This window comes from Mirounga angustirostris, unplaced genomic scaffold, assembly GCF_029215605.1.
Source record: "Mirounga angustirostris isolate CCGP_5_RB_7025 unplaced genomic scaffold, mMirAng1.0.hap1 SCAF_3, whole genome shotgun sequence".
Classification (NCBI taxonomy): Eukaryota; Metazoa; Chordata; class Mammalia; order Carnivora; family Phocidae; genus Mirounga; species Mirounga angustirostris.
The window spans coordinates 73,203,298-73,230,731 of NW_026991711.1; the positions used below are offsets into that span (position 1 = coordinate 73,203,298).

Below are 27,434 nucleotides of genomic sequence, written 5' to 3' on the forward strand. Positions count from 1 at the left end.
GCGCTCCTCCCTGCGTCACCTTTCCTTTAAAGACGCGGGCTCCGCCCACTACGGAGGGCGAAGGGGGCTGCCCGCGGGGGCCGCTCCCTGGCTTCTTCCGCCAGACCTTACCAATCGCCGGCCCGGCAGAGGTAAAGCTAAAGGCGAGGGGCGCCGTGCCAGTGATGGGGGGCCTGAGGCGGGAGGACGTGGGCTTAGGCACAGGCCTACGGAGGAAGCGGCTTCACCTCGGCTGTGTCCCTGGAAGGTCAGTGCCGCCCCTGCCGCCGGACGGAGCGCGGAGAGGCGCCACAGACCCTGCCGCGGGTTCGGGGATTCGTCCGGTCTGTAGAGCCGTCTTTGGGCCCGGAACGCTGCCCCTGCATCCGGGACCCGCAGGACCTAGACCCGGCGCCGGCCCTCCGGTCGCCTGGACGTCCCGCCCCGCCATCGCGGCGCACGTACGGGCACGCGTGCACGCTCGCCGTACGTCCCCACGCCCCGTCTCTGTCCGAGGCGTGCCGGGGGACCCTTTCCCGGTGTGGGCGTGGCCGCGGCTGACACAGGTGACCGTCCTCCCCCCGCAGTCTCCGCGGGGGGAGGAGTAGCGGGCAAGGTTGCTAAGTGATTGCGGGATTTCTGTTTTTCCCTGCTTATCGTTTAATAGGCTCTCGAAAGAAGTAAATAAACTTTCGTACTGAAATTCGCAATTGCACATTCGTGTAGTGAAAAGCTTCAGTCTAAGATTAAAGTACAGAGAGTGGAGGGGCGTTTGAAAAGTCAACGACTGCTTACTGTGCCAGGGACGGGACAGATAAATCAGATTCGTTCCCAGATAAGATAATCACAAAATTGTAATTGGGATGAGTGCTAAAAGGGAAAGATAAACTACTGTGCGAGCATTTAATGTTGAGCATTAATGCTGAGCTCAACAAACAGATGAGGGAGCAGGAGGAGTGGGGGCTGATGGGCTTAGTTTGGAAGGTGATCAGAATCCCCGGAGAAAAGGAGCGCTAAGCAACAATCTGGCGTTTCCTAAACCTAAGGGAAGAGCATTTCAAGAAGCTGGACGGCCAGTGTGGTTTAGGCAAATAGGAAGTTTGGTATAGAACGAGGCTGGAGAGGTGGCGCGACCCTCTAGGCTTCATGAAAGATGTTGGCCTGTAATCTGGGGCAGTTTTATGGTGGGGAGGGCGGGGCTGTGGTGACAGTAGAGCAGAGACAACGGATTGCAGTGTTGCAATTGGTAAATCCTAGTTAGGAGACTGGTGGGAAGGAATACACACGAGATGGAAGATGTCTTAAACTAGGGTGGTGGCAATGGGTATGGAGAGAAGTGGTTGGATTTGAGTGGAATTAGGAAGTAAAATTTATGAGACTTGGTGTTGGGTTAGCTAGGAGGGTGAGGGAGAGCAGAGACGCAAAGGACGGTGCTCTGGATGAACTGTGATGCCGGGCACTGAGATAGGAAGTTCTGGAAGAGCAAGATTCATGTACAGGAATAAGTCCAACGTTAATACTGACTCTGTAGCTCTGGATTTAAAAGCTTTAAAAAAAACATTTCCTGGATGGTCAGTAAGCTATTTCAATAAAATAACTAAAATATAAGTTAAAAATTTTATAGGTAAAGAAATATGGTTAAGTAATTGGCCAAAGATACATGTTGGCTTTTTCCAGTGTTGTAAATTGGTGTTACAGCTCTTAAAAAGCCAACCTGAGTATGGAGAGTACTTTGTACCCCTTATGTGCCCCTTATGGAAGAGCAAAACCAGAGCCAAGGGAGAGCACCATGAAGGCTCAGTGACCATGGTTCAGTCCTCTGTTATTAAGGCCGCAGAGCCCACTGGAACAGAGCAGATGGACTGTTGGCAGGTCTGCAGGCAGAAGCAAGGACTTTGTGAAACTCCTTTGAAAGGTGTGAGAGAGGATTCTTAAAGTCATAGGAATTGGCAAAATTAATTTCACAAATACTTAGTCCACTAGAATCTATGTAGCTTTGATCCAGCCTCCCTGGAAATAACAAATATCGGTAAGTATGAGCTTGTGAATATCAGCTATATAGGAAAGAAGAGCGGTGAGCATGCAAGCAGTTTAATCCCTCATAACCACATATTTAAATCATATTCCTAGAACTTTCATTACAAATACATTATCAGTACCTCCTGAACAGGTACTTGGTAATGCAAAATAATGTATCATAAGGGGAATGCAGCTGTCTTTTAGGGCAGTAATCATTTGATCACTTTTTTTTTTCTTGTACAAAAATGTTCATAGCAACATGATTCATAACAACCCCAAGCTAGGAACATTCTAAATGTTCATCAGCAGAAAACTGGATTTAAAATTTGTAGTATATACTGGGACAACTCTCAGAAATAGAAAGGAACAAACAATGACACATGGAACAACACAGATGAATCTCAAAAACATGCTGAGATGCCTTACAACAAAGAGTACATACTGCTTGATTACATTTATATGAAATCTGAGAACAGACTATGATGGAAAAATACCAGAACAGTTGTTGCCTCTGGGTGGGGTTGGAGACTAACTTGGAAGAGGCATGAGGGAACTTTCTGGGGTGATGGTAATATTTTACATGTTGACAGGAGTTTTGGTTACAGAGGTGTTTGTACTTGTCAAAACTAATTAAAAGAGATGTTTAAGATTTGTACTTTTTTTTTTTTTTTAGATTTCCTTTATTTGAGAAAGAAAGCAAGAGACAGAACACAAGCGGCGGGGGAGGGGCAGCGGGAGAGGGAGAGGCAGACTTCCCGATGAGCAGGGAGCCTGACATGGGACTTGATTCCAAGACACTGGGATCATGACCTGAACCAAAGGCAGGCACTTAACCTACTGAGCCACGCTGGTGCCCCTGTACATTTCATTATATGTAAAATTTGCCTCAAAATGGAAAGAGTTGTTAACAAATGTTGAGCCCTAGTTAATGGAATGCATGCTGCAGAATTTGAGGATGAAGGACTTGAGGATGCCACTGTCTGCAACTACTTTGAAATGCATCAAAACATAAATGAAATGGATAGAAAGAGGAATAAATGGATGGATAAATAATACAAAGATAGCAACATGTAGAATCTAGATGAAGGGGTATTGGGGTGTTCACTGTATCATTTTCTGTATATTTCAGTTTTTCTGTATATTTAAACATTTCCATAATAAAAGTGGGGAGAAGTAGTCCTCAAAGAATATTGTTCATTTTAACCAACTGCAGACTTAATGTGAAAGTATAAAGAACACAACCCTAAGCTCTCCCGAAATACACAGCGTATGGAAGTAACCGTATATTTATTTAATAATTTCCCACTTTATGGCTTACTGTTTGAAAGCCTTTCAATTTCTTATGAAATATGCGGATCAGACATTAAAATTATTCTGTGTTGTGTGCATTTGGAATAATGCAGTTGTCATTTTTCTTACATGGTCCCAGGCCAGTTAGTGATGGTGTTGAAGAGGTCCAAGCAGAGGACTGAGGACTGAAATGAGTGGGAATTGCTAAGACAGAAGAGTGAGGGGGCTTTGAGGGCGCTTGTCAGTTTATCCTCCAGTGCTTGCAGGATGTGGAGTTTTTCAGTGATCCAATCTCACGTAAATAAGGAACAACAAAAGAGAAATTATATGTTTTCTCCCTACAATGTGGAGTCAGTTGCGGAATTTAAAACTCCCAACAGATGCAGATAGCTGCAGCACAAGATGATCTCCATCAGGTCTGAGTTACCGTGAAACCAGACATGGCTATCTCTTACTACACGATTGTGTACTTTAAGTAAATGATTTTGAGATAATTGGCTTTTCACATAGCTCTGGATGTCTCAGAAGGGACAGCTGTGGAAGTAAGTGACTAAAGGCACTTTAGTCATAAGGCATATTGTCATAAGAACATGAGAACCTATTTCGATTTAGACTGCTGGTTCATTCGGCCTACTATTTGTTCCTGGATGGTCAGTAAGCTATTTCAATAAAATACAGAGATATCAAAGACATTTAATTGGAGAAATTTCATGAGAGAGCAAGGCTTTCTATTTTGCACCCACCTGGAAAGCTTTCTTAACCTTTTCTTAACCTTTGCTCTTGTACTCCCAGACAGCCTAGCTTAAACCACTTGAACCCACGAATGTTACAATGTTTTATCATGTATTTTCTTATGTCTTCTTTTTTGAGGGGGTCTTGACCCAGTGGTTCTTAACAAGAGAGGAACAGGGAAACATCTTGTGTTTGAAAAAGATGATGCTGATAGGCCTCCAGTTTCTGAGAACCGCTACTCCAAAACATGTTCACTTTTAACTACTAGTTAGCCAGACATTGCACAAGTTCTACTTCGAATTGAAACCATCTTCATTCATGATGGTGAAACACTTTTAGACTGCTCTGATGAAAACTAGATGGAGAATAAAGGTGATTTGCATTACCAAACAATTCAGACTTTGAAATCTGTAAAGTTCCCTAGACATAGGCTTCATTTAGATACAGCCTTGAAACTAATGAAAACTAACATTTTTTGAAGATCTATAAAGCCAGAATGCCAATTTATTAAATTATACTGATGTCTATAATTTACACAGATTGGAACAGTCGTATTGGCACAAGTAGGGAACTTTTTCCTTCCTGTGGGCAGCTGGCTTCTCTTTTAACTTTTTAATTATGAACAAAATTAAACATACAGAACAGTTGTAAGGCTCAATAACCAAACATCCGTGTAACCATAACGTAGATTCAGCAGATGTTGCCATGCTGCACATGTATTTTCTGCCAAACCCTGTCTGAGCAAGTGGCAGATGTCATGGTCCTCTACCCTGAATACTTCAGAGTCCCCTCCCAAGAATGGCATTTTCCCACCTGAGACAATTCACAGTATTTCTCAGAAAGCACCCGCTCCATTAGGAATCTTGTCATTATTCAGCTTGTCCCCTTGTGTCTCAACATCTCTGTAGTTGCTTTTTTCAAACACATTGCATTTTATAATTATGTCTCCTCTGTCTTTTTATTCAAGAATAAACCCCTTCTCTTTTCTTTCCTCCTAACACTTTTTTTTTTTTTTTTTTTTTTTTTTGACACCAAGCCACTTGGCTTGTCTCACAGTCTGTATTTGTCAGATTGTTCCCTTGTGGTGGTGCCTGATTTGTTCCCGAGTCTGGCCCTTGAATTCCCTGGAGACTGGAAACCAGGTCTAGAGGCCGGACCAGGTTCTGGTTAAACCTTTTTTGGCAGGACTGTTTCACAGAAGGCACCGCACCCAGGCCATGGCACAGGAGGAGGTAGGCACTAGGATGTCGGGTTGTCCCATCGCTGGAATACTGAGTCGGACCTTAGGTTAAGGAGGGTGACAGCCAAAGTGTGTTTTTCCCATTTCAATTTGCAGGTCATCTTTGAGTCACCCTTTGGCACCATTTGAATACCTTATTTCCTCATTAGCTTTTTACCTAGTGGTGTTTGCATCCACCCTTGCCTGGATCTGTGATTTGATTGAAGGTGGCAAAATGGCGATTTCTAAATTACTTTTCTTCTCCATTTATTAGCTGGCATTCTCCTCTAACGAAGAGCTTTTCTTCACCACCTGGGGATGATTGCTGATTACAGGTCTTCCTAAAAAGGTACGATGAATGCTTAGTCCTTTTTCTTTACCAATTTTCACAGTAAGGAGTCTGGGCAATAGTCACATGCAGTTCTGGCAAATGATCTTTCTTTTTTATAGATTTTTGCATATTCCATGTGTTAAAACAACTTTCAGCCATTGTTCTTTAATGTTGAAATTACCTCACATTTGGCCAGTGGGAGTCTGTCCATGCTCCCAACCTGTGAATGAAATGTAAACAAGCAAAATTGTAGTAATATGGGGGAAATCAGAAAACTGGATATTTGATAATATAAAGGAATGATTGTTAGTTAGGGTAATGTTATTATGGTCACTAAAAAGACAAAAGAGGCCTCACCTCTTAGAGATGACTTACTGAGGTATTTGCTGGCAAGATAGGATTTACCTTGAAATAGTTCATGGGCGGCTGGGGGCGTAGGAGAGTAGTTGAAGCAGAGAGGAGGCAGGTTTGGCTACGTGCTATTAAGAAGCTGCGTGATGGGTGCTTAGGGCTTTATTATACTATTCTTCCTCTACATGTTTGAAACTTTTCCTAATAAAAAGCTTTTTAGAGGTGCCTGGGTGGCTCAGTTGATTAAGCCTCTGCCTTCGGCTCAGGTCATGATCCCAGGGTCCTGGGATTGAGCCCTGCATCTGACTCCCTGCTCAGCGGGGAATCTGCTTCTCCCTCTGCCCCTCTCCCCACGCATCCCCCCCCCCCCCCGCTTTCACTCGCACGCTCTCTTTCTCTCTCAAATAAATAAAATCTTTAAAAAAAAAAGATTTTATTTATTTATTTGACAGAGAGATAGAGCAAGGGCAGGAACACAAGCAGGGGGAGTGGAAGAGGGAGAAGCAGGCTTCCCGCCAAGCAGGGACCCCGATGCAGGGCTCGATCCCAGGACTCTGGGATCCTGACCTGAGCTGAAGGCAGACGCTTAACAACTGAGCCACCCAGGCGCCCCAAATAAAATCTTTTTTAAAAAAACTTTTTAATTATTAGAATTTAAGTTGGTATTTGCAATTCAAATTTAATAATTTCACAGCTTTTTTCTTAACATTGTATTTATATTTTATCTATGAAAAGCTTATTTTGAAGAAATATGTATACGTTCAGCTTTGCTGACATAAAGCCAAAATTTAGCTAGTATTGGAGCTTAATTGCTGTATAAGTCAAGAAAATTTAAAACTTTTGAAAATTTATTTTTATTTTTTTTAAGATTATTTATTTATTTGAGAGAGAGAGAGTGAGAGTACAAGCAGGGGGAGCAGCAGAGGGAGAGGGAGAAGCAGACTCCCCACCGAGCAGGGAGCCCTATGCAGGGCTCGATCCCAGGCCCCTGAGATCAGGACTTGAGCCAAAGGCAGACGCTTAACCGACTGAGCTACCCAGGTGCCCCAAAAAACTTCTTAAAATTTAAATAACAGTACAGAATTTAAAAATATAGTTACAGTATTTTTCTACTCTTTACCTTTTCCTGGAAAGTGTTTTTAAAGCTTTAAGAAAAAATTCTACATAATTTTTCTGAAATAGTCTTTATTTTGTAAATAAATATATTTTATTTACTAGTATAAAAAATACTTTTTCCATGTAAAAGATTGAGGAAAAAATGATAATTAGGAAGGATAGGGGAAAAAAATCACTTGTGTCCTCGACTACAAACAACCAGGGTTTTCACAAATTTCTTTTCATCTTTTTCCTATGCCTAGTCTATTCATATGCTTACTTGTTTTTAAAAATCCTACATTTTGAAAAAAAAAAAAAAGCTACATTTTGAAATAATATTTTCTGTTTTAATGTGTTGAGGATTCACTACCCAGGATGCAGTCAGCTTTCATCCATTATTGTCAGTGCCATCCTAACTCATAGTGAAATTTGGTGCTGTGGCTATTTTTCTGATGATAAATGGAAAAAAGTCTTCTCTGGTCTCCTCAAGCTTTCTTGCTTTTTTGGTCTGGGGGCTTCGTCCACCAACAAATACCTGACTTCTTTTGTTAAACAGTATCTCAGCTATTTAAAATCCAGTCTGCTCCGATTCTAGAGCCTTTGCCACATCTGCAGCTGGAGTACCAACCAGGTCGCAACTGTGAGTTCATCTCCTTCGCTGTGGGCGGAACATCTGGCCATAGATCTCACTGAGGTCAGTGGGCGTTTGAAGGGCCAGCCGGAGTGTGAAGAGCGTGCGTAACCAGCATCTGTGTGTATTGCTAGGGAATGACGCATCTGAGGACCCAGGGCTCAGACGCCAGCAGACGCCACCTTCCCTCCGGCTGTTCCCTTTGGCTCAAACGTTCACTCAGCATGTCCGTGCCGAGCCGGGCTCTGGGCTCTAGTGTTAGGAACACAGCAGTGAACAAAATGGACAATTATATTTTCTCGTGAAGCTTGCATTCTAGTGAGAAAGATTATGGACATGTGTGCAAATAACTATATAATATGTCTGGCAGTGGATTTTTTCAAAGGCAAGCTAATGGATTTGAAAGTGATGGGGTATACAGTATTCTACAGAGTAGATGGGGAGGCCTCACTGAGCAGTAACACTTGAGCCAAGGCTTGAGGTAAATGAACCACACAGCTGATTAGGGAAGGGAACTCCTGGGTAGGAGGATCCAGAGGAATACTGTTTGGTGTTTGCAAGGAACAGCCTGGAGGCCAGTGAGGTTGGAACAGAGCTGGAAGAGGCGGGGTAGGTGCAGTGGGCAGAGGTGGGCAGAGGTGGGCAGGGGCCACTGTGGGCCCCTTCACGGGCTTGGCTTTTCCCCCCGAGCAAGATGAAAACCAGTGGAGGGTTCTGAGCAGAGGAGGGATGTCATCTGCCATGTATATTTTAAAAGGATCACTGTGCTATGTAGGTGATAAATTATAGGGGGTAAGGGCAGAAGCAGGAGGGCCGTCAGGAGGCTGAGTGTAAACCAGGTGAGAGAGGGTGATATTTTTGGAGCAGGGTGATAGCAACGGAGGTGAGGAGTGGTTGGATTCTGGCTGTTTTTAGACGCTGAACAGCAGGATGCACTGCTAAATTGCTAAGAGAAAAAGGAGAGTGGAGGATAACTTCGCTGCTTTGGGCCTGAGCCGCCGGGAGGGCGTGTGCTCTATGACCTGGCGGAGACTGAGGGAGGAGGCAGCGTAGGGGGAAGACGGAGAGCCGGCGGGGGACACGTTCGCTCTGGGCGACATTAGCTGTCTGAGTGGACAGCGCGGGCTGGCAGTCAGCCCTACAAGTTAGGGATTCAGGGAAGAGGCTGGAACAACAGATGTGGGTGTTGCCCAGCTACGTGAGGACAGAAGTGAGAGTATGTGCGTCCCATTGCTTTCCGTTCAGTTTACTGTGTCTGTTTTGTTTTTTCTCTCTCACTGGTCACTAGAGGCCTAAGGCAGGGTGATGATGGGGCTAGGTCCAGGGGTTGTACAACCCGGTGGCATCAAAGCTAGGGACCAGAGGGCATTTCTAGTTTTAGCAAACACTCCGGGTGACTCTCCTGCAGGTGACCCAGGGACCATTCTTTGAGAAGCACTGCTGAAGGCCCCCATCCCTTCCTCTTTGGTCGTGGACAGGCCCACCTCCCTGAGTTCTTGTGTTGCTCACCCCAGATGACATGAGTGGGTCTTCCCATCCCTCCTCCAGCCTGCACTTCTAGGCTTGGCCCAACGTGTGAGTGGAAGGAGAAAGACACTTATCGGGGGGAGAAAAGCCAGTACAAAATCAGAATGCCATTTATAAGAACAGCGGTTATTCCCATGAAGTAAACCAGGATCACAGTGTGTGCCTAATGTGTCATTAGCGTTTGCTCGTCATGCCGTACCTTGTGAGTCGTCGTAGAGTTTCTGAGGTCGGCACTCTGATTCACATCAGTGTATTTCCTTTCTGAGAGTCTCATTTAGTGCTCCCGGGGATCACCTTCCTTCGTGGGGAGTCCCCCTTCCCAGAATAGTGCTCTTGTCTTCTGTATACCGGCAGATGTATTGATAAATTGTTAGCAGTTGATTGTATTAAAAGCTTATGAATTGGTATTTATGAGTCACCAAGGATTTTATATACTGCATTCTCCTAAGTAAACCTTTAGGATGATCCTTGCTTTTGGAGTTGGCACTACGAGATCCTTGGGAAATAGAGTCAAATGAGATAGTATTGGGGTAAGAAACGATGGGAAACGACAGCACTGTGCTAATATGGTTTATTCTGACAATAACTTGTGCTGGGGACAGTACCTCCGCGACTTAGCATGACCACAGTCACCTGACAGTCCACATCATTGGTGTAAATTCTCCAGGCACGGATCCACAACGTTCACAGATGACCTAGGCCTGCAGCCTCACACACGCCCTCCATGCACCACAGCATCAAAGCTCGGGGATGAACTGATTGAATCGTAACGAACCTTCTCCCTGCTTTTTAGGATGGCTGCTCTTCTTCTAAAGAGGCTCACATTACAAACCATAAAGACTGAAAATAATTGCATTAGCAGGTGTCTTGGTAAATACATCCTGCACAAGACCATACCAGCGCAGCTGTCCCTTGGAGCTTCTGTCCCAAGACTGTCCTACCTGATTCATGCAAAAGCTTTCAGTACTGTTGCAGACGCCCAGGATGAAGCAAAGAAGAAGAAAAAGAGTGAGCCAGCTTTTAGCAACATTGGCAGAAAAATTCACGAGCGAGTCATTCACGTGCTGGATGAGGCAGGCAATGATTTGGGAAACATGCACCGAGCAGACGTGATCAGGCTCATGAATGAGCGGGACCTGAGGCTCGTTAAACGGGACAGCGGCGTGGAACCTCCGCACTACCAGCTCCTGACGGGGGCACAGATTCACAAGGAGCAACTGAGACTTCGGGAATTGGAAAAGGCCCGCCCCAAACCTGGTAGGTGTCATGCTGTCTGCAAACTGAGTCCTCGGGACCGCAGGCCAGCAGTTGAGAGCGGCATCTGCCAAGGTGCCCGTGACCACGGGCATGTAAAAAAACAGGGAAGTTCACGGTCTCACCACCACTGCCCACATCTTTCTTCAGCTCTCCCTTATTTCCGTTCCTCTTCTTTTTCCCTTGAGGCCCTGTGGTCAGCATTCTCTTCCTTTAAGCCTGTGTAAAAGGAGGAGAAAATAAGGTAAACACCCCAAAGTGATGGAACCTCTTTTCCCCTTGGTCCTTAGCTCTGTCTCTGATCTGGGGGTGGCAGAGCCCTGGCGGCGGGAATGAGATGAGACTCGGAGGAGGCGGATTGGAGTCCCTGTTCCAGGGCTGGGCCACCCTCCCCCCGCTTTCCCCCACATCTCTAAAGTGGAGGTGCTTGGCTAATGGCTTGGAAGCGCTTTCTAATCTCCGAGGTGATTCATAGAGCATCTCTCACACCCCAGTGTTTTGTTACAGTGTTGGTAAGTAATGCTCATTTGCACATTTTGCCAATCATCTTACAATGCCTTGTCATTGATGCCTTCATGGAACCATGAACTGGATAGTAAGTGAAGATTTTTCATGATTCCCACTAAGTGCTGATCGTTATGAAAGATTGTTTTCTGTTGAACAGCCTGGGACAGGGACCAGGAGACTGGTCCCGAAGCTGCCACAGTGAGGTGGTTTGTCTTAAGAAAATCACACACTATCTGTGGCTCACTTTTGTAACAGCACATTCAACAAGGATGTTGACTAGAAAACAAAAAGTTTTCAGAGGCCAACTAGGATGATACAGACTTCAAACTGTATCACAGAAAAATAGTTGAACAGCCCAGAGAAGCTTGGAGAAGACACGTTCCTGTTGTGATAGTTGAAGGGCTAAGGTGTTGAAGGCATTATTTTGTTCTGAGAGAGACCTAGGACCAGCTGCAGGGCTTGAAGGAAGCAAGGAGGTATTGATAAAAGGACTTTTTTAAAAGGAAAAATTACTTTTATTTTGGGAATTAGAAAGCATACAGAAAAATATAAACACCTACTATCCACCATCCAGAATGAACAAACATTAACATTGTTGTGCTTCAGATTCTTAAACAAAATAAAACATTACAGAGTTGTCGAGGTTGTCTGTGCTCCCTCCCCACCATCATGGACTTGGGGTGTAGGTCCGTCTGTGTTGTTAAACTTCGGTTACATATAAACAGTATATAGCAGGATTTTATACACACAAAAATTATGTCACGCTGTTTTCAAGAGCCATGTTTATAGAACAGCTGTAGCTAATTTATCATAATTACTGAATAGAATCCTAAGAATATACCATATACCATGGCTTTAGGGCCTTTGCATGAACATTGGGCTCGTTTGCAGTCTTTCGTTATGAAGAACAATGAGCCTGTCAGTGTCTCCAGAGTCTGTGGGGCAGATCATCAGCAGTGTATGTATGAAACTTCTCTTCTACATCCCCACCCACACTTGGTATTGTCATCTAATTTTTGCCATGCTGATGGGTGAGAAAGCCTGTCTTACTATTTATTTGTACTTCCTTTCACCATTTAAGTTACCTCCTCTGTAACTTGCCTATTTATAGTCCCTGTTTTTCTACTTTCATGGTCCTCCACCCCCGATTATAGAGTTCTCTGTTCTGTGTGATGCAAAAACCTTGTCTCAGAATTTTTTTTGTCCTTTTTTAATTACCCAGTAATGTTTTGATAGAGGAAATTACCAATTTTTTTCTTAACAAAATCCTTCTTCTATCCTGAGGTCACAAACATACACTTTCTTTTCTCCTATTTTAAAGTTGTATTTTTTTTCACATTTAGTCAGTCCTCCTGGGTAGAGTGTTTTATGGGTTGAGACCTAATTTTTCCCCCATATGAAAACTCTGAATTGTTCCAACGCTTTTACTAAATAGTCTGTTCCTTCCCTGTAAAATAATTTTGAATAGTCAGGGTTTCCATTTTCAGAATACAGGACATAGGGAGCTCCCTCCTGTCTGATGCAGTCTGGATGACCCCACTGTCACTAGGAGGCCATCACAAAAGGAGTCAGATGAAAAGAGTACTTCCCAGGGCGCCTGGGTGGCTCAAGATGGTTAAGCGTCTGCCTTCGGCTCAGGTCATGATCCCAGGGTACTGAGATCAAGTCCCACATCGGGCTCCCGGCTCAGCGGGGAGCCTGCTTCTCCCTCTGACCCTTGCCCCTCATGCTGTTTCTCTCTCGCTCTCTAAAAAATAAATAAAATCTTTAAAAAAAAAAAAAAAGAAAAGCGTACTTCCCAGATGCTGCTCTAATCAGAAGGAAAAATAAGGATAGTCAAGTTTATCATAAAGCTAGACTCGTTACTTTGAAAGGACCATTTTTTCTTTCATCAAATGAGGGTAATAATAATGGAAGCATTTCATACATTACAGAATATCTATTTTGCTTTTAAAGTCTGAGACCTAAATACTCTTACTTGGCAGGTAAAAAACTGGTACCTTTAAGTTTGTCCATCTCCCTTGTTTAAAAAAACATTCGAAACTAAGAGAGGAGCGTTGGGCCCCTGTGCCAACCTGATCTCTCAGGAAGGGTGTGACACAGCTCGGGTGTTGTGAAGAGACCAGTAAACAGTCCTAGCACCAAGTCTCGCTGTTTCAAACTAGGACCTACCCTGACAAAGGAACTCACTTTTTCTTCAACTATTGGACAACATGATTTGGACACAAAGAATAAACAGATTCAGCAGTGGATTGAGAAAAAATACAAAGTTCAAATTACCATAAAAAAAGGGAAGAACACAGAGGAGCCAGAACATAAGATGGTGAGTACAAGCAGGTATGAGGAACTGCTCGTGGTTTTGTTTTCTGATCTAAAGATACAATTGTAGAAAATCTGGATAATTAGCAAAGGCAGAGACAAGTAACTGCTAATTCTACCCAGTGATGGCAGTAGCTGTCCAATTCTGTTTTTCAAAATGTAAGCATACTCTATGTACATCACTTTTTCCATTGAAGCATAGTTAAGTATTTCGTCACCTGAAAACATTGCACTTCGTAATTTCAGGGCTATATACTTTTCTTTTTTACAAATTGCATAATATCATCTATCATTTAAAAACATTCATTTTTGGGGAGCCTGGGTGGCTCAGTCATTAAGCGACTGCCTTCAGCTCAGGTCATAATCCCAGGGTCCTGGGATTGAGCCCCACATTGGGCTCCCTGCTCAGCGGGGAGCGTGCTCCTCCCTCTCCCACTCCTCCCTGCTTGTGTTCCCTCTCTTGCTGTGTCTCTCCCTGTGAAATAAATAAAATCTTTAAAAAAAAACCACAAAACAGATTCATTTTTAAAAGTCTGTCTCCTGTTTAATAATGCCCCTGAGAAGTATTACATATAAAGTCAAATTGTCTTTCTGGAAAGTACCAGTTTACACTCCCAGGATAAGTTTACAGAATATCTATTTTGGTCTCAGAGTCCAAGACCTTAGCAGCTAAAAGGCAGCCTTAGTCTGGTGGTTTTCACCCTCATTCCAGGTTAGAATTGTGAGGCCTAGGTTTCAGCCCAGAATCTCTAGAACTGGGTGTCTGTATTTTTCTAATCACCCCAGTGACTCTGTGTTAGTAATGTTTGGGGAACTGCAGTTTGGGGGATAAAGAGGTCCTCTGCCAATGCCCAAACCCACTGCTTTGTACCTCTTTTTTCTGAGATGGTAGCTGGAGCCAAACATAGTCCCTCAATGTCATGCCAGAGTGGGAATTTAAAACTATCAACCTTTAGTGCATTAGTTAGTTACATGGTTGTTTGTAAAACTGCCTGGTTGTCGTACAGGTTTCAATCAGCTTAACCCGAGAAGTACAATTTGATTTACGTAGTCATTTAAATAACAGCAAGTCAGGAATGCTGATTTTTATGTGTTTTAAAGCATTAACACTAGAAAGCATCAAATACATTGGTTTTAAATTCATCTTTTTGGCTGTTTTCCCTTTCTAGGAGGAGATCTGTAATCAAATACTCCAGACTATGCCTGGAATAGCTACCTTCTCTTCCCGGCCACAGCCTGTTCGGGGAGGAAAAGCTGTAATGTGTGTTCTTCGTCATTTGAGCAAAAAGGAAGAGAATGCGTATAGAGAAACTCAAGGAACCCAGAAAGAAGACACTCTGAACAAAGAAAACAGAAACAATCAAGAATCAGATGTTGTGCATCAGTGATTTTAATAAAGAAAAGTGTGCTTCTGAGCAGAAATAATTGAGCTGAATGCTGTGGTCTCATTTAAACAAAGCGGTGGGAGGGTCAGTTGAGGGCAAGGAGCGCAACAGTCGAGAGCACCTTGTCTTCAGTACAGTTCGGTGTCTCTCCGTTTTCAGGCGCAGATAAGCCTTGTCCTTGCTTCCTTTTAGGAGGAATATAGCCACTGAGACGAGAGGCCAAACTCCGTTTTTCACGAGATGGTTTTACCTTTGGAAATAAGAAAACAAGATAATGGGAATTCACAATCAAGCTGTGTGAACTGATCTTCTAATAGCTGTACCCCCCACCGGGCACACAACACTCCTTTAGAAGAAAGTGAAGGCCACGCCATCCCTTCCATAGCAGTGCGTGCTCACATGGTACTAAGGAGCTGAAAACATTCTAGATTGCATCTGGCTGAGGTAACTGATGTTTAAAATTAACAGCTTGCCTAACTCAACTTACTTTGAGCTTCTTCTTGTCAGGGTCATGCACAACGGCATGCCTAGTGAGACTTTGCTACAATGAAGGAAAAAGAAAAACAGTTAAATCTTTAAAACACTGCCATTTTGGTATCTCTTAATATGAAAACTCCGTGAGTTATTTAAATAAATTCAACCTTCTTTCTGTTACATACCATTGAAGGCTATGACCTCTGCTTACAAAGATTCTCCCACCACAGCAGAATTCTTCCTCAAATCCTAGACCTAATCACTACCTTTCCCAAGGACCCAGGTTAGGAACTTACACAGTCTCAACCTCTGGCGGCTCTTAGTTTCATAAGTAAGAGGAGGGGAAACCAGTTCTGAGTGAGCTACTCCAAGCTGAAGAAGGTTCTTTTAACTGAACCTACGTCAGCAGCATTCCCAAACCCCAGTGGAAAATGTGACCAAGGTCTTGCTGTCCTCGATAGTGCTGACCACCAGCAGCCCCCGGGAGTTTTCTAAGGGTCTGGACACACGCTGCGCCTGCCTCAGTGGCTCTTCAGTCGGAGTCATAACTCACGGTTCGCACTTGTAAGAGCACCTGCCAGAGAGCGGGTCGCAGAACCGCCCAGGCCCGTCCCGTTCTTACCTATTCAAATCACACCAAGATCCAGACTAGATTCCCAAGTGCTGTGGTCCCTCCTGTCCTTGTTGCCCACTTCTCTCAACCCCTGGAAGATGACCGTCTAAAAGAACCCCCAGGTCCCAGCACACTCTTACAGTCAATAAGCATGTGGTACCACAGGCACTGGTTCTCGAAGTCAGACACGATCACCGAGAGGGTTTGTTAAAACACCAATTACTGGGCCCCATCTCTGGAGTTGCTGATTCAGTGAGGGGGGGCCTGGGGATATGCATTTCTAGCAAGTTCCCAGGTGATGCTGAGGCTCCTGGCCCAGGACCACGCTCTGAGAACCACTGGCGTAGGCAAATCTGGTTGTTTTGCAGACTTGAGAACCTCCTGCTGAAGCCAGAGTGGAAGGGCTAGAGCACCCGGCTTTCCCCACCTGTAGGCCCTGGGGCACCATCTTGGAGTCCAGGGCTCCCAAGAACCCAGCTGGGAAGCCACAGACCTAAAGGACTGCATTTGTGAGCACGAGTACTTACTTTCATTGCAAATGTTTTGCCACAGCCAGGATGTTCACAGGTAAATGGGCGCATTTCCTCGTGAAAAGAGAGAATGTGGCTCTGGAGATTAAAGACAGTTGTGTAGGTTCTACCACAGCCTTCTCTTGGACACCGGCATACATCCCTTTCTGGGGCGTGAGTTTTCATATGCTGCTTAAGGTAATCCTTGCGCTTAAATGTTTTCTGGCATACTTCACATTTTGTGTCCTCTGGTGGAGTAGACAGACAAACTTAACCAACTTCCCCAGGTATCACCATACAGAAAAAAATGAATTTGAATATATAAGTAATGTATCTGATGCCGAAAATGTCATGATCATCATAAATCAAAAACTAACTCCAGTTTTTATTGCTTGGAAGTTTGTCTCAATTCTCCCATGTTCTTATATTACAGGAAGTCACTCTGTTCCCTTACCCAGGGAGCAGGGGTTCTCAGCATGGTGGCTGCGGGCAAGGGGAGATTAAAAAGAGCAGTTTCCTTCCTTGTCCTCCAATACATAAAGCACTGTTTCCCAAACTGTCCCACAGAACACCTGTGGTTCTAGACTTGCCAGAGCCTTTAAAACTACTAATTTAGGGGCGCCTGGGTGGCTCAGTCACTGGTTAAGCATCTGCCTTTGGCTCAGGTCATGACCCCAGGGTCCTGGGATGGAGTCCCTCATGGGGTTCCCCGCCGAGTAGGGGAACCTACTCGGAAGAAGCCTACTTCTTCCTCTCCTTCTGCCCCGCCCCTCCCCTACTCATGCAGTCGCTCTCTCAAATAAATAACATCTTAAAAAAAAAAAAAAAAAAACTAATCGTGCACAGCACCTCCTGGCATAGCTCCTTCCGAACCTGGGACCACAGCTCTGTCTGCTCATTCGTCAAACTGAGGTACCCAACACGTCACAAAACATCACACAGAATGGTTATTATTTTAAGGTACATGTTTAACATTTCACTCTAAACGACAAATATTTACACTGTGCCATACATGTCTGCTTTACCTTTATGGGTTTCTCTCACATGTTTTAGAAGCTCTGTCCATGTTTTTGCCACAAAGGAACATTCTTTTTGACACATATAGCCTGTTTAGAAAAAAAATACACTGGTGCATTGCCTTTTGTGAACATTCAGTGTAAACACCAACTGTAATTAGAAAGGAAACTTATAAGCCTATATAATTTTTTTCCAGTCTCCCAATAATATTCTGTTAGTCTTTAGAGGTGGGAATAAAAACTAAGTTTGTTTTACAGGGAAACCAAATAATCGCGTAGCAAGGTTTTCCACATAGGGTTTTATGTCAACAGACTTGACAGGAGCACGCTGTTCCCGGTACATTGCATATACCGCCCACGGGCTCCCAGCTGCCGTGCTTCCCCACCTCGGTGCCTCGCAGCCCCTTTGCCCTCCCTGCTTTATGCCTGCCTCTTGTTTTCCTCAGTGAAAGAGCTCTGTGGTCCTCTGTGCTTGGCCGACCACCAACACTAAGTCTCAGGGGTTGTGTGCCTACCCCTGGCCTCTAGTCTTACTATCTGGTAAGTTCCACAAACCAGGAAAGACTCAGGCTGCAATTAAGGGAGAAAATAAGAACCCAGGGGAAACGCGGCAGACAAAAATGGACATCGTGCGAGGCGCCAGGACTGAAAGAATCTGTCACTGTAACAGCCAACCTGTGTTTCACCAACTAAATAGCAGAGTGACACTAAAAGGAACAAGGCTACCTCCTACTCTTCAGCTACTAGTCTCTTGTTAAAATAAAACAAAAACAAAAACATACATTATATACTTAGAAAACTGGAATACAGAATAAAAAATCCCTCACGGAAACAGAGAATAGATTTAAGTAATTTAATCAAGTCTTTTTGAAAAAGTTACAATCTGATTACTCCAAAACCTCAAACTATTCCCCAAGCCCTGTGAATGCCAGTAAGGAGAAGGAAGACGCAGGTAGTAAAGAGGTAAACGGTGGTGAAAAGCCAACCGAGGCCGGAGCGCTAACACTCTCAGAAGCATAGAGTGCCACCAGGCCCTTGTGGCAGATGGTGAAACACTCGCTTTGAACAGCGACAACAGGAGTGGAAGAACAGACAAGGATGTGCCGTGCCTGGTCGGGTCTAAAACCTGAACCAGCAGCATGCTGCCCCTGCCTAGATAGCGTCGAGTTTCTCCACGTGACCACGGCGTAGAAGAGAAAGCATCTTACAGTCAAAGAACTAGACACACACACACTACCGGGGTCTACTCGAAGCGGGGGGCCCCCAGTGAGCACCAGACATACCCTTGTGGACCTTGCTGTGTCGCTTCAGCCTGCTGGGTGAGGCGAAGTGTTTCCCACATCCTTCATGGGCACACCTGGGTTAACAACACGTCACGCATGAGCCAATCCATTTTTGTGGAGCATCTGCTGAGGGTGAATATTACTCTGTCCTTTTCTGCTACCAAAGTCTCTCCCCACAACCAAACCAATCATAAAGAGGAGATTTAAAATTGACACCGAATCACAAGTGAAATTCAAGTTACTTGACCAGCCCTGAGACAAAACAAACTGAGAGAAAAGAGTCATGACGACTTTTTTTTTTGCGTTGTGATCAAATTAAAACTTTCATCTTTGTCCTTCTGAAAATGGACTGTTTTCCTGGCTACGACAAGATGGCGGAGGTAAACCCCTGAGGCATTCTGAATGGTCTCTACTGGGTTTAACGCTGCTGCCTGGGGACGGTGTGGAAGGAGAGCAGCGGCAGACGGGTCGGCTCTGGTGAGCCATGCAGGGGCACGGGCCGCTTCCGTGTGAAAGGCCCCAGCGGCACAAGAGGTGGCAGGCCTGCCAGCGAGGACACACACAGGCCCTGCAGTGACCCCAGGCAAGGCGCAGCTCTGGGGGGCCAGGAAGGCACCGGGCAGGACGGCGGCACGCAGAGTGGCCAGCCAGTGCCCTTCAAGACGCCCCTCCGAGCAGGCGGCTGGGGCTCCCTGACCCTCTCGGCAAGTCCACCCTTATGTGTCCAGTCACCGTTCCTGTCCCTCAGGATAGGCCGCTCTAATGCACACTAAGCCCCATGACTTCTGCTCTATAGGAAAGGAACACTTCGTGTCTGCATAATGACAGTTCACACAATTAAACGGGCTCTTTGGGGCGCCTGGGTGGCTCAGTCGGTTGAACGTCTGCCTTTGGCTCAGGTCATGATCCTGGCAGTCCTGGGATCGAGCCCCGCATTGGGCTCTCTGCTCAGCAGGAAGCCTGCTTCTCCCTCTACCTGCCGCTCTCCCTGCTTGTGTGCACTCTCTCTCTCTCTCTGACAAAATCTTTAATAAAAATAAATGGGCTCTCACTGAATAAAGTCGTTTCTTAGCTTTCCCTTCAAGCTTAACCACAATTGTACTAATCTCACAAATCCTTCAGAAATACATTAACTATTTCTGTTAGAAAAGAAAAACAAAAGCAAACATTTGAAATGACCCACTCTATAAATGGGCATTCACAGTATAGAAAAGTGTTGATTAAGATATGGTTTCTGGGGGCGCCTGGGTGGCTCAGTCATTAAGCGTCTGCCTTTGGCTCAGGTCATAATCCCAGGGTCCTGGGATCCAGCCCCACGTCGGGCTCCCTGCTCAGCGGGAAGCCTGCTTCTCCCTCTCCCACTCCCCCTGCTTGTGTTCCTGCTCTCGCTATCTCTGTCTCTGTCAAATAAATAAATAAATAAAATATTTTTTTAAAAAAGATATGGTTTCTGAACACTTGCACCCAACCTTTGCGTTTCAATCTTATTCCCACCTGAACTGTAAGAGATCTCAGCCACGTGAAGCACCTACTTGAACAGCGGCTCATTGGTGTGCTGACACTGATGGATTCTCAGCTGCTGGTGTTTCTTAAAGGCCTTCTTACAACCTTCAAAAGTGCACTGTTTAATAAAGGTTCATTAGTCCGGAGAAAAATCAGAGAACCGTTCACAAGAGAATTCCCTCAAGATAAACATATTGCGGAGGCTCTGTACTTGCTACTTGCTCCCATCGAGTTACTGTCAAATTCTAGGCCAGGAGGCTTTAAAGATGAACACATCTGAAACAGCAGAAGTGTCTCATTTTGGGGCAGTCTACCAATAATAAACTACATTAGCACAAAAATGTTTGCTTTCAAAACAAGTTGCTATTATGATAGCTAGTAGTTGGGCTAAATTCAGGTATTTGGCAGACAAAATCTGGTTGATGAGCATTTGAGAAACACAGACAATAAGCATAAAAATATTTAGAGAATTTAAGCATAGAAAATCATTCATACTTACTACATATTGTTTTTGCTGATTTTCATGCTTGCGTTCAAAATGTTTCTTCAAGTTTGATTTTGTGTTGAATTTTTGATCACAACCACTAGCTGTACAACTGTAAGAAATTGTATAAATCAAAATGTTAACAAGCCAAAGGAAGAGGATTTTTAAGAAGCATCTATCCTCCAACTTTATAAAAGTACTTTCCAAAATACAGTATAAAATAGTCTTTAACAAATTCCAAAGTGCGAAGTCAGTGTCAGCCTCTCAAGTCTGATATGATAACCATGTAATGAGATGCATTTTCATGTCAGGCCCTGAAATGAAGCACAGTGCATCAGACCATGCTTAATAAACTGGGCAGAGGGAAGGTGGAAAACACTAGTTCCAAAAGCCCAAACCCTGCTTAGGCTTAAATCGTGTTTAAGTTAAACTGTTCTCAATTTAGAATCTGATAACCTTAATTTTGCTTGAAATGTCACAATAAGCTGCATTTCCAAAAAACCCTCAAAAACACTAGTTTCAGCTTACCATCAGAGGTAAAAACAGATATTTAGAGCAAAACCACAAACCATTATGCCCTCTGGCATATCATCAAGCCATTTTAGTCCCCTTTAATGAGCGTTTCTATATCTTGCCCTTGAATTATCTAAATTCTTTGTGCAGTTGCATTTTTTTAAGGTGTGCTCTTCTTGTGATGAGTTCCCCTAAACCTGGTGGATGAAGCAGGACTTCCTTGAGAGCCCTAATCTCAGCTATCATTCACGGATACACACTGGATAACAGTCCTGTCGGGCACTGTGCTGCACACGGGAGGGGCGCTGTGGCGGAGACTACTAGGAATTCCAACCGGTGTGGTCTTTGACTTCAGGAGCAGAATTCAGAACAGAATCCAGTTTTAGCTGGGTATGTAGTCAACAGAAATAGAGGTTTTTCCAGCCTTCCTTGCAATTACGGGTGGCCATATGGCTGTTTCGGGCCCATCCTGTTAAACAACCACAAAGTGTCTGAGAAGGGGGCACACCTCTTTTGCTCCTTCATCCACCCTGGTGGCTGGAAGGCCTATGTGACAGCTGGAGCTCCAGCAGTCCTCTTGGAGCATGATGTCAAAGTCCCAAGATGAAGACGGCAGAGACAAGTTACAAGGAGCCCAGGACCTCCTGACTGTGGAATACCCCTCAACTGTCCACCTCTGCACTTGAGCAAGAAAAACAGAGACTGTCTTGTTTAAGCCACTAGTTTTTCTGTCACTCTGGACTTGAATCCTGACCCAGGCATCTAACCCAACACAAGTGTGGGGCAAGAGGACAGGGCCCGGAAACGTCGTGACAGGAAGCAGACAGCAAGCACAGGGACCCAGAAGACGCAAGCAGAGTTGCAGGCGGTGCTGCTGGTCAGTTAAGCACCGCTGGACCACAGTTTCATGTCGGAGAGTCAAGCAAATGGGGCAAGATCATAAAAAGGCCAGGTCACCAAGGTCATTTACACAACATACTAAGATCCTGGACTTTGTTATGAAAGCTACACTGAAATCCCGTGCCCAGCTTTAAGAAAGGAAGCAGTCTGGGGGCAGAGAAAACACCATTCAAGTGGGAGTAAGAGCCTGGAGTAAGACCATGGCAGCTGCAGGAGGGACAGGGTCTGAGGGAAGAGTAACAGAACCTGATGAGCCACCTGCTGTAGAGGACGACTGAGAGGGTGAGGCGCCCAGGGGAGTGGCCTTGTCTCTGCTGTGGGTTGTCGGGTAGACAGGGATGCCACTCGACAAGAAGGAGGGAGAAGACCAAAGGAAGCAGAGCTCAGACTGGACTGGGAGGGATTCTGGCCACAGGGAATTTAAGGAGCCAGAGAGACAGCCCAGTAACACTGTCCAGCAGGGGACCTGGAGCTGAAGACAGGCCCGGCGAGAGAGCCGACAGGGATTACCACAGAGCTGCCTCGTTCCAGAGGGAAGAACCCTCAGCTCTCCCATTCACCCTGTGCATCTGTACCCAGCCTGTTTTCCTTGAAGATTTCGTCTTTTAAATAGTATACAGTAACTTAGCTCAGAAACCAAAAAGCATAAAAAGGGACATGGTTGCATGACTCCTCACCACTCCCAGGCGACGTTTTTGGTTTTATTAAGTAACCTTTAGAGTTTTAAACAGACAGAAGTAAATATAAATGCAGATTCTTCCTGTCCACCTCTCTCTCCTCTTTACACACAAAAAGGCAGCCCTCTGTACACACTCTTCTGAACCTTGGTCTTTCAGTGAATATGCCTTGGAGATTCTCAGTTTCCCAGACAACATCTGCATACGTTTTCCCAGCTGTAGAGTACTCTACTGTGTTGATATGCTCTTCAGTCCCTCGTGAAGAGCAGGCGGGTTGATTCCAATGCTCTGTGACTACTCATAGTGTTGCACGTAACCTCATACATGCATTTAATACAGGCACGAGTGTATCTGTAGAATAAATTCACCAAAGTGAAACTTCCATGTCAAAGACCATAGCCCAGCTCTATTTTCCAGTGACGCTCAGTTACTCTTTGCTGGGCTAGTTGAACTACATTTTAAAATCCATTAAGCTTCACTTGGAGTCATCTATTTTGATGATACACTGTGTGCGTGACTGGGGGCTGAGATAAGGACATTTACCCCCTCGGTAGTTTGTCCCGTTCCTGCTGGCTAGCACACTGGTCACACAGAGAGGTGGCTCTCCACGTGGAAAATGACAGCGAAGGTGATCCCGTATCAACAACCGACAACTCACCTCCTCAGACTGTTTGGACCTTAGTGAGACATGAGACACCTCACCTTCACCATCATCTTAAAACTAAATCAACTCAGATCATTAGAAAACCTTACTGCGCGAGGAACTGTCTCACAGAACACAATTATGATATCAAATTCTTAACATCTGCAAAACCTGCCACACAGCTAGTTCTTGACATGGTCTCCTATATGTAGCTCTGGATATCTAATAAATTATTATTTTTTTTCAATGAAAACTAATTGTTTCCATGAAACATTTTGTTCAGTGGTTCTCCAAGTGTGGATGCCAGACCACAGCATCATCACCTGGGAACTTGCTAGAAACGCAGATTCTCAGGCCCCATTCCCTACCTACCGAATCAGTAACTCCAGGGTGGGATCCAGCACCCTGTGTTTTTAACAAGCTCTCCAGGTGATTCTCACAAGCTCTCCAGGTGATTCTCATGCTCCCTAAATCTAAGATCCACTGCTTTAAAGAAGTAGTTGATTTAAAAGACAAGCAGTACCTCCATCCTTTCAGAAATAAGCAGCAACTCCAAGAAGAATAAAATAAAGCCTGGTATGGGAGAGGTGCAGGGGCTTAATGTGAAGAAATACAAGATAAAGCTATTAAAAGCTCTACTTCTTCATGCTTCTGTCTCTTATCCCGGCAGCTTATTTATTGGTTCATAAAGACGCTGTACCTGTGGAGCCAAGACTCTGCCAGGGAACCATTATCCCATCTGGTCTGAACGAAGTGTCTTTTGGGGTGGGTTTCCCAGTTAGTATATACTTTAAAGGGAGAAGAGAGGATGCAAACTCAAGAGAACTTCAGATAAACTCATTCCTGAAGTTATCCTACATAAAGGGCGCGCACAAAACCCCCTCCTCTCTTCCACACATTCAAACCCAGTCTCCCCTTGGACCAGGAGATGCAAATGAGAGAAGCTGCACACTCTTGGTCTTGGAAGTGAACCATCCATTTTCTTACCAGGTCGGTATGCCAAACGCAACCACTTCGAAGTCCTCAAAACTGTTCTCTACTTACACAAACAGCTTTTCCCCAGTGTGAATCAGGATGTGGCGGCTCAGATGGTAGTCCCTGACAAAGGCTTTGCCACACCCTTCATGGTCACAAACAAACGGTCTCTAGCAGGAAGGAAAGAAGAAAAACATGTCAATCCTGCCCTAGTTCGTAACGCCGGCATTATTTAAAGACCTAAAATGTGGACGCTGCCTCCAGAGATGGTTCCACTCAGTAAGTGCTAAGCACCAAGGCTAGAGAATGTTTTACAAATCCTGCAGCTTTCTCACAAAGGCGGTGCGGCAGGTTTTGTTCTAGGAATAGCGTATGGAATAAGCAGGCAGCCTTCACAGTAAGAGACAGCACTGCTAACCTGCTCCTAACCTGACAACAGGCTGCAACACTGCCCCCCCCTCCCCGAAGATGACTTGTCTGCACGTCCTATGCGCAGGTACAGCATGGCCTACATGCACGCATCTCCACCACAGCGTGTTTTTATCCATTCGAAGCCTAGGCAGAGGAACGTGGAGGTTCCGTCTCATCCCGGACAAGCCCAGTATCTGTGCTAACAGAATGCCTGGCACGCCTCCAGGAAGATGTTCACAGATGCCAGAGCAAAGCAATCAGCTCCTGGCCTAACTGCAACCAACACTTAGGACCCAGGGAGGAAGGGTCTCCATTCTGAACCTACAGGAAAAGTCAAAAACATCCCCCAAATTACCAGTTTTGTTTATTTAACTATGAAAAATATAACCCCCGAACAGTCCAAGAGGGAGGTACCAAGGCCTCAAATGTTAGTACTAGTAGCAAAGCAAGTAGACAAGAAGACAGAAGAGTTGTATGACTGGGGGAAGATCCACAGAACTTTGCACGGTATTCCTAAGTCTTACTTTTTTTGTTTTTGTTGTTGTTTTAAAGAGAGGGCAGTTTATTGTCTAGAGGGCAGAGCTGAGGGAGGGGTCGCAGAGCTACTTCCCCCGTGCCCCAAGGACACAATCTATCCTTCCCCTGGACCATGGCTCTGGGGGTGACCCACAGAAGGGACAGGAGGCTCATGCTGCCCCAGGGGTTCTCAGGGAGGGACACAAAAGTGACCACATGCTTCCCTACTTGGACATAGAAGTTTAAGAACCCACAATTTGAGGGACAGAATGGGCAAGAGAAAGGACAGGGTGGCAGAACTTAATGGGTGTTTTGAGCGAAGACAGTCACTGGGTAAGAGTGCCAAGACAGCTGGGTGGCATGGGTAAAGTCAAGGGCACAAAGGAGCAATGAAAACAGTCAGTGAAGAAGAGAAAAAGAGTTGGAGGAAATGATCAACCTTCCAATGCTGGAGAGGATAAGGAGGATGGGGGCCATGAGGACACATGAAGGAATGGCCCCTAAGTTACATAGGTGCTAGGAGCAAAGGCAGGGGCTGCAGGTCCCTGGTTTAAGAAATTAAGGGCCTTCAGGGGCACCTGGGTGGCTCAGTCAGTTGAGCATCTGACTCTTGATTTCAGCTCAGGTCGTGATCTCAGGGTTGTGAGATCCAGCTCGGCACTGGAGTCTGCCTGAGATTCTCTCTCCCTCTTCCCCTCCCCACCATCTTCTCTCTCTCTCTCTAAAATAAACCAATCTTTAAAAGAAGGAAAGGGAAGGGGAAAGGTCAAGGGAAAGGAAAGGAAAGAAATTAAGGGCCTTCTAATGAGACAGTGTGAAGCCAGGCTCTGTCAAACATTGGGAAATTGGGCAGATTCCTTGGCCTCCATGAGCTTCCCTTTCCCCAGGGGTCATCTCCAAAGGCTTCCTATTGCCCTCAAAATAAAACCCAAACTCCAAACCCTATTTCTACCCTGGCCTACAAATGATCCCACCAGACCTGCTGCTCAGACCTCCTTTTGTATAGTCCCCAACTCAATCACACCGAATCGCAGGTTCCTTTTCTGCCAGACTGTTTTTCCCTTATGTCTGCATGACTGGATCTTTTCCTTCTCATTCGGGTCAAGAGAGACCTTTCCTGATCATCCTCCAGGAGCTCTCAATTTACTGCATCTCATTCCTTATTCCTTTGCCCCAGTTAAAGCATAAGGTCGGTGACAGCAGATGCCTGGTCTGTTTTGTTCACTACTCTTTCTTCAGGGCTAGAAAGGTACTTAATTATGGAGGAATGAACGCATGCTGCTTGCCAAACCTCCAGTACTTAGAAGTCACCCTCCATTCCAGTTCCAGGAGGCCGGGGATTAAGTCAGGTGTCTGCTGGGGGTAAGCGTAGGGGATGTAGAAAGTATGAGAGTAAATGAATCCTTCCTCTGCACCTATTTACAGATTATCAGGAGGTGATGACTGGCCAAGACTCAAGATCAAAGGGGAAGCGGCGGTTTGGTAAGCCCCCAGCCCATGACAAGGATGTCTCGGTCTCAGAACGTGTCTACCTCTCCTCAGCTCCTCCCAAACCCAAGGCAGAGCTGGTTCGCCTCCGGGATCCAGGGTGCCAAAGCTGAACATGTCTTGCATAGGCATGTGCACCCACGTGCTGCCCCGGGCCTCATGGCTAGAGCCCACCTGGCGGGCCACTGCATCATGAGTCCCTGGGCCTGGACGCCACGCCCCTCCGCGGCCTGGCCGGCGCCCGGTTACCTCCCCAGTATGCTTGCACAGGTGCGCGTCTAGCTTCCAGGCCTTGTTGTAATTGGCGCTGCAGTCAGGGAAGGAGCAGATGAACCTCCTATTGAGCGCGGAGGGCGTTGAGGCGGGGTTCTCGCCGGCCGCGGCGAAGGCGTCGGCGATGGTCAGGGATGACACGGCCTCCGCGACCGAGGCCGGCGGCTCCAGGGCGCCCGGGGCCGTGGCTCAGCCACGTGCCCAGAGGCACGTGCAGCGAACGGGGAGGACCCCACGCGCGACTCCGCCGCACTTCCGGGACCGCGACCCCAGCGAGGCGGGACGGGAGCGCCGGCGCGCGCGGACAACAGGCCCCGCCCCGCGCCGGCGCCGCGTTCGCGCATGCTCCGGGAAGCCGCTCGCGGGCCGGCGCCCCTCCCGCGCGCGGCTCTGGGGGCCATGGCTTCCCGTTCCCGGGCGAGAGTCGCCCTTACCTAAGCCGCACTACAGGGCAGGAGGCACAGCTGGCTTGTGACCTGTCTCCCATCCGCCACCACCCTCTGCAAAGCACTAGCCG

At 45.9% G+C, this 27,434-nt stretch overlaps 2 protein-coding genes and 1 long non-coding RNA gene across 5 annotated transcripts; 1 reads left to right on the top strand and 2 right to left on the bottom strand.

Moving 5' to 3' along the window:
• MTIF3 (mitochondrial translational initiation factor 3) lies at positions 1-14,679 on the top strand. Of its 3 annotated transcripts, none has more exons than XM_045869233.3 (5): positions 1-131; positions 5,514-5,588; positions 9,968-10,431; positions 13,101-13,258; positions 14,424-14,679. In XM_045869233.3, exons 3-5 carry the CDS (start codon positions 9,969-9,971, stop codon positions 14,640-14,642), a joined length of 840 nt encoding a protein of 279 aa, XP_045725189.1. In that variant the 5' UTR covers positions 1-131; positions 5,514-5,588; position 9,968; the 3' UTR covers positions 14,643-14,679. The 3 variants fall into 3 exon arrangements, with proteins under 3 accessions (XP_045725189.1, XP_045725190.1, XP_054362259.1); XM_045869234.3 differs by having other exon boundaries at positions 42-247; XM_054506284.2 differs by lacking the exon at positions 1-131 and adding an exon at positions 288-545.
• On the bottom strand, positions 4,551-9,969 carry LOC135363855 (uncharacterized). Its single transcript, XR_010410066.1, has 3 exons — positions 9,374-9,969; positions 7,645-7,899; positions 4,551-5,790 (listed from the first exon to the last, which is right to left on the bottom strand). It is a non-coding gene; the product is annotated as an uncharacterized LOC135363855 (long non-coding RNA).
• GTF3A (general transcription factor IIIA) lies at positions 14,627-27,106 on the bottom strand (the record flags this gene model as incomplete). The annotated part of the gene is made up of 9 exons (XM_045869236.3): positions 14,627-14,889; positions 15,127-15,180; positions 16,254-16,483; positions 17,261-17,341; positions 18,535-18,608; positions 20,067-20,155; positions 20,537-20,633; positions 24,299-24,399; positions 26,894-27,106. Coding segments are annotated over 9 exons (1,104 nt in total), but the record flags the coding sequence as incomplete, so codon positions are not given.
• Positions 27,107-27,434: the final 328 nt, after the last annotated feature.

Coding starts and splice junctions, on each gene's coding strand:
- MTIF3 (XM_045869233.3), top strand. CDS start 9,969: ATGGCTGCTCTTCTTCTAAAGAGGCTCACATTACAAACCATAAAGACT. Junction 10,432..13,100: donor AAAGGCCCGCCCCAAACCTG/GTAGGTGTCATG, acceptor GTTTCAAACTAG/GACCTACCCTGACAAAGGAA. Junction 13,259..14,423: donor AGGAGCCAGAACATAAGATG/GTGAGTACAAGC, acceptor TTCCCTTTCTAG/GAGGAGATCTGTAATCAAAT.